Source organism: Salmo trutta, chromosome 18 (genome assembly GCF_901001165.1).
Source record: "Salmo trutta chromosome 18, fSalTru1.1, whole genome shotgun sequence".
Taxonomy (NCBI): Eukaryota; Metazoa; Chordata; class Actinopteri; order Salmoniformes; family Salmonidae; genus Salmo; species Salmo trutta.
The window spans coordinates 10,112,698-10,125,089 of NC_042974.1; the positions used below are offsets into that span (position 1 = coordinate 10,112,698).

Below are 12,392 nucleotides of genomic sequence, written 5' to 3' on the forward strand. Positions count from 1 at the left end.
ACCAACACAACCGTTTGTCAGTGTGTTGTTTTGCTGTCTCCTACACACACGTTCCTCTTTAAAATGACTTTAGTTTTACAGCAGCCAGTCACTGTAAATTGTAAAGGTCTCACACGGTTGTTATTTCACTACTGCTGCTGCCATGGCCTCTGTCCTCACAATGCACAGGAATTTACTGGTATTACAGGGCGATACAGAGCAGAGAGGGGGACAGAGTGGGAGAGAGGGAGACGGGGAGATGGGGAGAGAGAGATGGAGAGACGGAGAAAGGGTGTTAGTGAAGTGTAAGGAGGGAAGGTAACGGAAAAATGTTAACTACATGCTGACGTTATATCAGAGTGCTTTTATGTATCGGGGCTGTGTTTTCACAGTATGTGTTTTCACAGTAGAGATACATCCATTCACCTGTTAATTCTTAGCTTTTACTACAGACATTACTGTCACTGTAAACTCCCATCCTGTTCTGCACAATTTGGCCTGTGAAGATTTTAAAACTGTGGTCAGAGCGGCTGCAGCGGCTACACAAACACTCACTGTTGGGTAAATGCAATGTGACTATGCACACTTAACCTGGGTCGTGTTCATTAGGGCATGTTTAGTTTGTTACGCTGTAGAAAGAACACTACTGGACAGAAAGCTGCCATCTGCAACACCGACCCTTTGTTGTTCTAGAATCTACAGTAGTCTCTTCAGACGGAGGGTCCTGTAGACATGTAAAGATTGATGACGGAGGAAGAGAATGAAGAAGAGAAGAGAGAGGGTGAGAGAAAGAGAGGGAGAGGCAGCAGAAGAGAGAGGGGTAGAGAGAGAAGTAGAGGCAGGCAGAGAGAGAGTTAGAGGCAGAGGGGTAGAGAGAGAGAGGGGTAGCGAGTGGGTGAGAGAGCGAGAAAGGGAGAGAGAGAGGAGGAGAGAAAGAGAGGGTGAGAGACAGGGTGAGAGGGAGAGAGAGAGAGAGAGAAAGAAAGAAAGAAAGAAAGAAAGAAAGAAAGAAAGAAAGAAAGAAAGAAAGAAAGAGAGAGAGAAAGAGAGGGTGAGAGAGGTATAGGAGGACAGAGTGTCTGGGTCTTTAGCTCTGTGGACTAACTGTATTTTAGACTAGGGAGGGAGAGAGGAAGGTCTTTAGCTCTGTGGACTAACTGTATTTTGGACTAGGGAGGGAGAGAGGGAGGTCTTTAGCTCTGTGGATTAACTGTATTTTGGACTAGGGAGGGAGAGAGGGAGGTCTTTAGCTCTGTGGACTAACTGTATTTTGGACTAGGGAGGGAGAGTGGGAGGTCTTTGCTTCTGAGAGCTTACTGTATTTTGGACTAGGGAGGGAGAGAGGGAGGTTTTTAGCTCTGTGGACTAACTGTATTTTGGACTAGGGAGGGAGAGAGGGAGGTCTTTAGCTCTGTTGACTAACTGCATTTTGGACTAGGGAGGGAGAGTGGGAGGTCTTTTGCTTCTGAGAGCTTACTGTATTTTGGATTAGGGAGGGAGAGAGGGAGGTCTAGCTCTGTGGACTACGGTAACTGTATTCTGGATTAGGGAGGGAGAGCGGGAGGTCTTTAGCTCTGTGGATTAACTGTATTTTGGACTAGGGAGGGAGAGAGGGAGGTCTTTAGCTCTGTGGACTAACTCAAATCAAATGTATTTGTCACATACACATGGTTAGCAGGTGTTAATGCAAGTGTAGCGAAATGCTTGTGCTTCTAGTTCCGACCATGCAGTAATATCTAACAAGTAATATAACCTAACAATTTCACAACTACCTTATACACACAAGTGTAAAGGAATGAATACGAATATGTACATAAAAATATATAAATGAGTGATGGCCGAACGGCATAGGCAAGGTGCAGTAGATGGTATAGAGTACAGTATTTACATATGAGATGAGCAATGCAGGGTATGAGAACATTATATAAAGTGGCATTGTTTAAAGTGGCTAGTGATACATCTAATTACATCAGATGGCAAGATGCAGTAGATGGTATAGCGTACAGTATATACATAAGAGATGAGTAATGTAGGGTAAGTAAACAAATAATATAAAGTGGCTAGTGATAAATTGATTACATCAATTTTACCATTATTAAAGTGGGTGGAGTTGAGTCAGTATGTTGGCAGCAGCCACTCAATGTTAGTGATGGCTGTTTAACAGTCTGATGGCCTTGAGATAGAAGCTGTATTTCAGTCTCTCGGTCCCCGCTTTGATGCACCTGTACTGACCTCGCCTTCTGGATGATAGTGTGAACAGGCAGTGGCTCGGGTGGTTGTTGTCCTTGATGATCTTTTTGGCCTTCCTGTGACATCGGGTGGTGTAGGTGTCCTGGAGGGCAGGTAATTTGCCCCCGGTGATGCGTTGTACAGACCTCACTACCCTCTGGAGAGCCTTCCGGTTATGGGCGGAGCAGCTGCCGTACCAGGCGGCGATACAACCCGACAGGATGCTCTCGATTGTGCATCTGTAAAAGTTTGTGAGTGTTTTTGGTGACAAGCCAAATTTCTTCAGCCTCCTGAGGTTGAAGAGGCGCTGCTGCGCCTTCTTCACCACGCTGTCTGTGTGGGTGGACCATTTCAGTTTGTCTGTGATGTGTACGCCGAGGAACTTAAAACTCTCCACCCTCTCCACTACTGTCCCGTCAATGTAGATAGGGGGCTGCTCCCTCTGCTGTTTCCTGAAGTCCACGATCATCTCCTTTGTTTTGTTGACATTGAGTGTGAGGTTATTTTCCTGACACCACACTCCGAGGGCCCTCACCTCCTCCCTGTAGGCCGCCTCGTCGTTGTTGGTAATCAAGCCTACCACTGTAGTGTCGTCTGCAAACTTGATGATTGAGTTGGAGCAGTCATGGGTGAACAGGGAGTACAGTAGAGGGCTGAGAACGCACCCTTGTTGGGACCCAGTGTTGAGGATCAGCGGGGTGGAGATGTTGTTACTTACCCTCACCACCTGGGGGCGGCCCGTCAAGAAGTCCAGGACCCAGCTGCACAGGGCGGGGTCAAGACCCAGGGTCTCGAGCTTAATAATGAGTTTGGAGGGTACTATGGTTTTGAATGCTGAGCTGTAGTCAATGAACAGCATTCTTACATAGGTATTCCTCTTGTCCAGATGGGTTAGGGCAGTGTGCAGTGTGATGGCGATTGCATCGTCTGTGGACCTGTTGTGGTGGTAAGCAAATTGGAGTGGGTCTAGGGTGTCAGGTAGGGTGGAGGTGATATGGTCCTTGACTAGTCTCTCAAAGCACTTCATGATGACGGAAGTGAGTGCTACAGGGCGGTAGTCATCTAGCTCAGTTACCTTAGCTTTCTTGGGAACAGGAACAATGGTGGCCCTCTTGAAGCATGTGGGGACAGCAGACTGGGATAAGGATTGATTGAATATGTCTGTAAACACACCAGCCAGCTGGTCTGCGCATGCTCTGAGGACGCGGCCGGGGATGCCGTCTGGGCCTGCAGCCTTGCGAGGGTTAACATGTTTAAATGTTTTACTCACGTTGGCTACAGTGAAGGAGAGCCCGCAGGTTTTGGTAGCAGGCCGTGTCAGTGGCACTGTATTGTCCTCAAAGCGAGCAAAAATCTTGTTTAGTCTGTCTGGGAGCAAGGCATCGTGATCCGCGACAGGGCTGGTTTTTCTTTTGTAGTCCGTGATTGACTGTAGACCCTGCCACATACCTCTCGTTTCTGAGCCGTTGAATTGCGACTCCACTTTGTCTCTATACTGACGCTTAGTTTGTTTGATTGCCTTGCAGAGGGAATAGCAACACTGTTTGTATTCAGTCATGTTTCCAGTCACCTTGCCCTGATTAAAAGCAGTGGTTCGCACGTTCAGTTTTGCGCGAATGCTGCCATCAATCCACGGTTTCTGGTTGGGGAATGTTTTAATAGACGCTGTGGGTACAACAACACCGATGCACTTGTTAATGAACTCACACCGAATCAGCGTATTCGTCAATGTTGTTGTTCGACGCAATGCGGAACATATCCCAGTCAACGTGATCGAAGCAATCTTGAAGCGTGGAATCCGATTGGTCGGACCAGTGTTGAACAGACTTGAGGGTGGGAGCTTCCTGTTTTAGTTTCTGTCTATAGGCTGGAAGCAACAAAATGGAGTCATGGTCAGCTTTTCCGAAGGGAGGGCGGGGGAGGGCCTTATAAGCGTTGCGGAAGTTAGAATAACAATGATCCAGGGTTTTGCTACCCCTGGTAGCACAATCGATATGCTGATAGAATTTGTATTTTGGACTAGGGAGGGAGAGTGGGAGGTCTTTGCTTCTGAGAGCTTACTGTATTTTGGACTCCTTCATGGTGTTAATTTGCCTTCCGCAGGGGCCACCAGACCACAGGACAGGTACAGATGTATAGACCAACTTTACTCCCCAGGATATTTTTCAACAACTCTTCCATACATTTTCCATGTTTCATCTTCCCCTCATATTTTTAAAGTTCGACATTTTCTGTATGTATAGGTCTACCCCCTTTAGAACCCATCCACAGGTTGGGTCTTTTCCTGGTCGTTTCAAACACCTCCTTTACATAGAGACCTGAGCACACCCTGACTGGACTGACTGAACCCCTTTACATAGAGACCTGAGCACACCCTGACTGAACCCCTTTACATAGAGACCTGAGAACACCCTGACTGGACTGACTGAACCCCTTTACATAAAGACCTGAGCACACCCTGACTGAACCCCTTTACATAGAGACCTGAGAACACCCTGACTGGACTGACTGAACCCCTTTACATAGAGACCTGAGCACACCCTGACTGAACCCCTTTACATAGAGACCTGAGAACACCCTGACTGGACTGACTGAACCCCTTTACATAGAGACCTGAGAACACTCTGACTGGACTGACTGAACCCCTTTACATAGAGACCTGAGAACAAACACCCTGACTGGACTGACTGAACCCCTTTACATAGAGACCTGAGAACACTGTGACTGGACTGACTGAACCCCTTTACATAGAGACCTGAGAACACCCTGACTGGACTGACTGAACCCCTTTACATAGAGACCTGAGCACACCCTGACTGAACCCCTTTACATAGAGACCTGAGAACACCCTGACTGGACTGACTGAACCCCTTTACATAGAGACCTGAGCACACCCTGACTGAACCCCTTTACATAGAGACCTGAGAACACCCTGACTGGACTGACTGAACCCCTTTACATAGAGACCTGAGAACACCCTGACTGAACCCCTTTACATAGAGACCTGAGAACACCCTGACTGGACTGACTGAACCCCTTTACATAGAGACCTGAGAACACCCTCACTGGACTGACTGAACCCCTTTACATAGAGACCTGAGAACACTCTGACTGGACTGACTGAACCCCTTTACATAGAGACCTGAGAACAAACACCCTGACTGGACTGACTGAACCCCTTTACATAGAGACCTGAGAACACTGTGACTGGACTGACTGAACCCCTTTACATAGAGACCTGAGAACACCCTGACTGGACTGACTGAACCCCTTTACATAGAGACCTGAGAACACCCTGACTGAACCCCTTTACATAGAGACCTGAGAACACCCTCACTGGACTGACTGAACCCCTTTACATAGAGACCTGAGAACACCCTGACTGAACCCCTTTACATAGAGACCTGAGAACACCCTCACTGGACTGACTGAACCCCTTTACATAGAGACCTGAGAACACCCTGACTGGACTGACTGAAACCCTTTACATAGAGACCTGAGAACACCCTGACTGGACTGACTGAACCCCTTTACATAGAGACCTGAGAACACTCTGACTGAACTGACTGAACCCCTTTACATAGAGACCTGAGAACACCCTGACTGGACTGACTGAACCCCTTTACATAGAGACCTGAGAACACCCTGACTGGACTGACTGAACCCCTTTACATAGAGACCTGAGAACACCCTGACTGAACCCCTTTACATAGAGACCTGAGAACACCCTCACTGGACTGACTGAACCCCTTTACATAGAGACCTGAGAACACCCTGACTGGACTGACTGAAACCCTTTACATAGAGACCTGAGAACACCCTGACTGGACTGACTGAACCCCTTTACATAGAGACCTGAGAACACCCTGACTGGACTGACTGAACCCCTTTACATAGAGACCTGAGAACACTGACTGGACTGACTGAAACCCTTTACATAGAGACCTGAGAACACCCTGACTGGACTGACTGAACCCCTTTACATAGAGACCTGAGAACACTCTGACTGAACTGACTGAACCCCTTTACATAGAGACCTGAGAACACTCTGACTGAACTGACTGAACCCCTTTACATAGAGACCTGAGAACACCCTGACTGGACTGACTGAACCCCTTTACATAGAGACCTGAGAACACTCTGACTGAACTGACTGAACCACTTGGGATGTGTCTCAAATGACATCCTATTTAGTGCACTACTTTTGACCAGAGCCCTATACCCTGGTCAAAAGCAGTGCACTATACAGTGAAAAATATGCCATTTGTTACACAGCCTTGGAATGTCTGGGCTTCTGCCTGTAGCGATGGCCGGACAGAGATGTGAGCCATCAATAGCATGCTTAACATAGCTGCATGCTATCAGACCATGGGCCGTGGTGCTGTAATGACAGCATGCATGGCCTTAGCCTCTGCTTCCTGGAACCCCAAAACAAAGAGACTGCATGGAGAAACAGAAACACAAGAAGGGGTTATTTTACAGTAGCCCTGCTGCCAGTCCTGGGTTGTGTCCCAAATTACATCATATTCCCTATGTAGTGCACTACTTATGGGCCCTAGTCAAAAGTATTGCACTACTTAGGGAATATGGTGCTATTTAGGATGTAGTGGTTATTATGGTGGAATAGCAGCAGCATGTAGAGGGGAAGGGGAATGTTCCTGCTCTGGAATGTAGTCTAGTACTGTACAGGTGTTTTCTGAGTCCACTGAGACATTTAATGGTTTCATTCAGGGAGGGATCTGAGCTCCAGACTGAAGAATGGAACTTTTCTTCTGCTCCCCTTGTCTGTTTGTGTGAGGATTAGGAACCCCTTTTAGCTGGCCGGTCGGCCGCCTTCTCCCTTTTAGCTGGCCGGTCGGCCGCCTTCTCCCTTTTAGCTGTACGGTCGGCCGCCTTCTCCCTTTTAGCTGGCCGGCCGGCCGACTTTTCCCTTTTAGCTGGCCAGCTGGCCGCCTTCTCCCTTTTAGCTGGCCGGCCGGCCGACTTTGTCCTTTTAGCTGGCCGGCTGGCCGACTTTTCCCTTTTAGCTGTACGGTCGGCTGCCTTCTCGCTTTTAGCTGGCCAAACGGCCGTCTTCTCCCTTTTAGCCTGGCTTTCAGGGGCTGCTTCAGGTCAGACAAGGTCACCCTGTGTGTTTGTGTTATTCCTCCTTCAGCAGTAGAATAATTTGGACCCAGTAGACCCCAGTAGTCCTGCTCCAGGCATTCCACCAATCCAGAGAGAGGTGGCGGGGGATACAGGGTGGGGGGTAGAGTAGGGTGTGTGTATTATTCTTAATCCCCTGATAGAGCTACTACTCTCAAGAGAAAGATAGCTTTCTTCTAACTTTGTCCACTTTGCAATTGAAGAGACATTTTTGTTGTAATGGATTAAGTTTCCAAGCTAGAGGAGTAACCTTTTCTTCATGTTTATAAAACAGTACACATCTCTTCTAGATAGTTTTTCACTTGTTATAAGCAATGACATAAACAGAGTCAGTGGAAGGCACATGTCTCTTAAAAATATAGAGTTAAAACCATTAAAACCATAATGTAAATAAAACCATTCCAACCGTCTCTGGAGAGCTTTATTCATCATGCTCACATAATCACCATCATCCCTGCAAGTCCATTTAGCTCAAACTATACCCCTTCTTTATACAGTATGAATCAGGAGTGAAGCATTTCATATTTTATTTAAAGCCCTTTAAACCGAGAGGCTGGAGACTTGAAGGGAAGTATTGACGGGGAAAGTAATGAATTGTCCTCTGTCCGTAAATGATGGTGCCAGGTTTGTCTGGTCTGATTCTGCTGTATAAGGTATCACCCCTCCCCTGAACAGAGAGCAGACATACAGTTGAAGTCGGAAGTTTACATACACCTTAACCAAATAAATTTTAACTCAGTTTTTCACAATTCCTGAAATTTTGTCCTAGTCAAAATTCCCTGTTTCAGGTCAGTTGGGATCACCACTTTATGTTAAGAATGTGAAATGTCAGAATAATAGTAGAAAGAATGATTTATTTCAGCTTGTATTTCTTTCATCACATTCCCAGTGGGTCAGAAGTTTACATACACTCAGTTAGTATTTGGCAGCATTGCCTTTAAATTGTTTAACTTGGGTCAAACGTTTCGGGTAGCCTTCCACAAGCTTCCCACAATAAGTTGGGTGAATTTTGGCCCATTCCTCCTGACAGAGCTGGTGTAACTGAGTCAGGTTTGTAGGCCTCCTTGCTTGAAAGGTCAGGGCTTTGTGATGGCCACTCCATTACTTTGACTTTGTTGTCCTTAAGCCATTTTGCCACAAGTTTGGAAGTACGCTTGGGGTCATTGTCCATTTGGAAGACCCATTTGCGACCAAGCTTTAACTTCCTGACTGATGTCTTGAGATGTTGCTTCAATATATCCACATCATTTTCCTCCTCATGATGCCATCTATTTTGTGAAGTGCACCAGTACCTCCAGCAGCAAAGCGCCCCCGCAACATAATGCTGCCACCCCCAAGCTTCACGGTTGGGATGGTGTTCTTCGGCTTGCAAGCGTCCCCCTTTTTCCTCCAAACATAATGATGGTCATTATGGCTAAACAGCTCTATTTTTGTTTCATCAGACCAGAGGACATTTCTCCAAAAAGTATGATCTTTGTCCCCATGTGCAGTTGCAAGCCGTAGTCTGTCTTTATTATGGCGGTTTTGGAGCAGTGGCTTCTTCCTTGCTGAGCGGCCATTCAGGTTAGGGACTCGTTTTACTGTGGATATAAGTACTTTTGTACCTGTTTCCTCCAGCATGTTCACAAGGTCCTTTGCTGTTGTTCTAGGATTGATTTGCACTTTTCGCAGCAAAGTATGTTCATCTCTAGGAGACAGAATGCGTCTCCTTCCTGAGCAGTATGACGGCTGTGTGGTTCCATGGCGTTTATACTTGCGTACTATTGTTTGTACAGATGAACGTGGTAGCTTCAGGCGTTTGGAAATTGCTCCCAAGGATGAACCAGACTTGTGGATGTCTACATTTTTTTCTGAGGTCTTGGCTGATTTCTTTTGATTTTCCCATGATGTAAAAGCAAAGAGGCACTGAGTTTGAAGGTAGGCCTTGAAATACATCCACAGGTACACCTCCAATTAACTAAAATGATGTCAATTAGCCTATCAGACGCTTCTAAAGCCATGACATCATTTTATGGAATTTCCAAGCTGTTTAAAGGCACAGTCAACTTAGTGTATGTAAACTTCTGACCCACTGGAATTGTGATACAGTGAATTATAAGTGAAATAATGTCTGTAAATAATAGTTGGGAAAATTACTTGTGTCATGCATAAAGTAGATGTCCTAACCGACTTGCCAAAACTATAGTTTGTTAACAAGAAATTTGTGGAGTGGTTGAAAAACAAGTTTTAATGACTCCAATCTAAGTGTATGTAAACTTCCGACTTCACCTGTACAGCTCATAGATGGGTCTAAGACAAGCAGAGAACTGACAGTGGGACAAAGTATGTATTTTCAACAGTTTCCACCACGGAGTTAAATAGAACACTAGAATGGGTATTGGGATTCCACATGCCAGGAAATGTGACTGCAGGGCGGCCATCTTGTTCAGGGACATCTTTCATTCTTTCAGCTCTCCCTTTTGTCCATAGATGTGAGTGAGTGCTCTAGTAACCCATGCCAGAATGGAGGGACCTGTGTAGAGGGAGTAAACCAGTACAGGTGCACCTGTTCACAGAGCTGGAATGGATCCAACTGTCAGCACCAGACACAGACAGGTCAGCAGTACCAAACATCATACACCTGAGACCCTACCAGAACTGCATGACATTGCTATTCGTTACTATCTCACGTATTATGTTTTGTTGCATATACTGTATTAGTGGATATCTATTGTTAGTCTGTTTTGTGTTAGTCTGTGTTGTGTTGTTAGTCTGTGTTGTGTTGATAGTCTGTGTTGTGTTGTTAGTCTATGTTGCATTGGTAGTCTATGTTTACGCAAGATGGCGCCAATAGACATGGCAGCTTCGCTTCTAGTCCTTAGGAAACTGTGCAGTATTTAGTTTTTTTATGTATTATTTCTTACATTGTTAGTTCAGAAAACCTTAAGTGTTATTAAATAGAGCCGGGAAGAACTATTGGATATCAGAGAGATGTCAACTTACCAGCACAACCAGCAGTAAGACCAGGAATACGACTTTCCCAAAGCAGATCCTTTGTCTGCACCTCCCAGGGCATTTGATTTGATTCCAGAGGCCGACCCAAAACAACGGAGTCGGAGGGGAGGGTGCCGGAGCGGTCTTCTAGTAAGGCTTCGGATGCGCGCACACAATCCACCGCTTACAAATATATTACTCGCAAATGCCCAGTCCCTAGTTAACAAAGTCGACAAAATCAGGGCTAGAGTTGCTTTCCAAAGAGATATCCGGGATTGTAACATACTCTGTTTCACCGAGACATGGCTAGCTGAGGACATGCTGTTGGAGTCCGTACAGCCAACGGGATTTTTAGTGCATCGTGCCGACATGAACAAACATCTCTCCAGTAAGAAGAAGGCCGGGGTTGTATGTTTCATGATTAACGACTCATGGCGTAATTGTAACAACATACAAGAACTCAAGTCCTTTTGTTTACCTTGACCTAGAATTCCTCACAATCAAATGTTGACCGTATTATCTCCCAAGAGAACTCTCCACAGTTATCGTCACAGCCGTGTATATCCCCCTCGCAAGCGGATACCAAGACGGCCATCAAGGAACATCACTGGACTTTATCCAAACTGGAAACCATATATCCTGAGGCTGCATTTATTGTAGCTGGGGATTTTAACAAAGCTAATTTGAGAACAAGGCTGCCTACATTCTAGCAGCATACCTGATTTCAGTACATGAGCGAGTAACACGCTCAACCATTGCTACTCTAACTTCCGCGATGCATACAAGGCCCTTCCCCACCCTCCCTTTGGCAAATCTGACTATGACTCCATCTTGTTGCTCTCCTCCTATAGGCAGAAAGTAAAACAGGAAGCGCCCGTGCTTAGGTTATCCAACGCTTGTCTGACCAATCGGATTCCACGCTTCAAGATTGCTTTGATCACGTGGACTGGGATATGTTCCAGGTAGCCTCAGAGAATAACATTGATGTTTATGCTGACTCGGTGAGCGAGTTTATAAGGAAGTGTGTAGGAAATGTTGTACCCACTGTGACTGTTAAAACCTTCCCTAACCAGAAACCATGAATTGATGGCAGCATTTGTGCAAAACTGAAAACACGAAACACCGCATTTAATCATGGCAAGGTGACTGGAAATATGGCTGAATACAAACAGTGTAGTTATTCCCTCTATAAGCAATCAAACAAGCAAAGCGTCAGTATAGAGACAAAATGCAGTTGCAATGTACAGTGGGGGAAAAAAGTATTTGATCCCCTGCTGATTTTGTACGTTTGCCCACTTACAAAGAAATGATCAGTCTATAATTTTAATGGTAGATTTATATGAACAGTGAGAGGCAGAATAACATTCAATTTATAACATTTTTGACATGCGTTTTTCTCTATATTTTTGTTGTTATTCTGTCTCTCACTGTTCATATAAACCTAACATTAAAATGATAGACTTATCATTTCTTTGTCAGTGGGCAAACATACAAAATCAGCAGGGGATCAAATACTTTTTCCCCCCACTCTAACAACTCAAACACAAGACATATGGGCAGGGTCTACAGACAATCACGGATTACAAAAAGAACATTGACACCTTGCTTCCAGACAAATTAAACAACTTCTTTGAGGACAATACAGTGCCACCGACGTGGTCCGCTACCAAAGACTGTGGGCTCTCCTTCTCCGTGGCCGACGTGAGTAAAACATTTAAACGTGTTAACCCTCACAAGGCTGCCGGCCTAGACAGCATCCCTAGCTGCGTCCTCAGAGCATATTCAGTCAATTCCAATCCCAGTCTGCTCTCCCCACATGCTTCAAGATGGCCACCATTGTTCCTGTTCCCAAGAAAGCCAAGGTCACTGAACTAAATGACTATCGCCCTGAAGCACTCACTTCTGTCATCATGAAGTGCTTTGAGAGACTAGTCAAGGATCATATCACCTCCACCCTACCTGTCACCCTAGACCCACTCCAATTTGCTTACCGCCCCAATAGGTCCACAGACGATGCAATCGCCATCACACTGCACACTGCCCTATCCCATCTGAACAAGAGGAAT

General features: G+C 45.8%; 1 protein-coding gene and 1 long non-coding RNA gene across 4 annotated transcripts in view; one reads left to right on the plus strand and one right to left on the minus strand.

The window, feature by feature from the left end:
* The window catches only part of LOC115152817 (fibulin-7-like), a 34,451-nt gene that overhangs the window by 13,701 nt on the left and 8,358 nt on the right, over positions 1-12,392 (plus strand). For 2 of the 3 annotated variants that reach the window (XM_029697657.1, XM_029697659.1), the window contains exon 4: positions 9,823-9,948. The exons of the other annotated variant lie outside the window; for it this stretch is intronic. In XM_029697657.1, the coding sequence (XP_029553517.1) occupies positions 9,823-9,948 (126 nt within the window). The remainder of the gene's footprint in view (positions 1-9,822; positions 9,949-12,392) is intronic. 3 annotated transcript variants of the gene reach the window in all.
* On the minus strand, positions 4,669-5,261 carry LOC115152818 (uncharacterized). Its single transcript, XR_003867585.1, has 3 exons — positions 5,213-5,261; positions 4,776-5,175; positions 4,669-4,738 (listed from the first exon to the last, which is right to left on the minus strand). It is a non-coding gene; the product is annotated as an uncharacterized LOC115152818 (long non-coding RNA).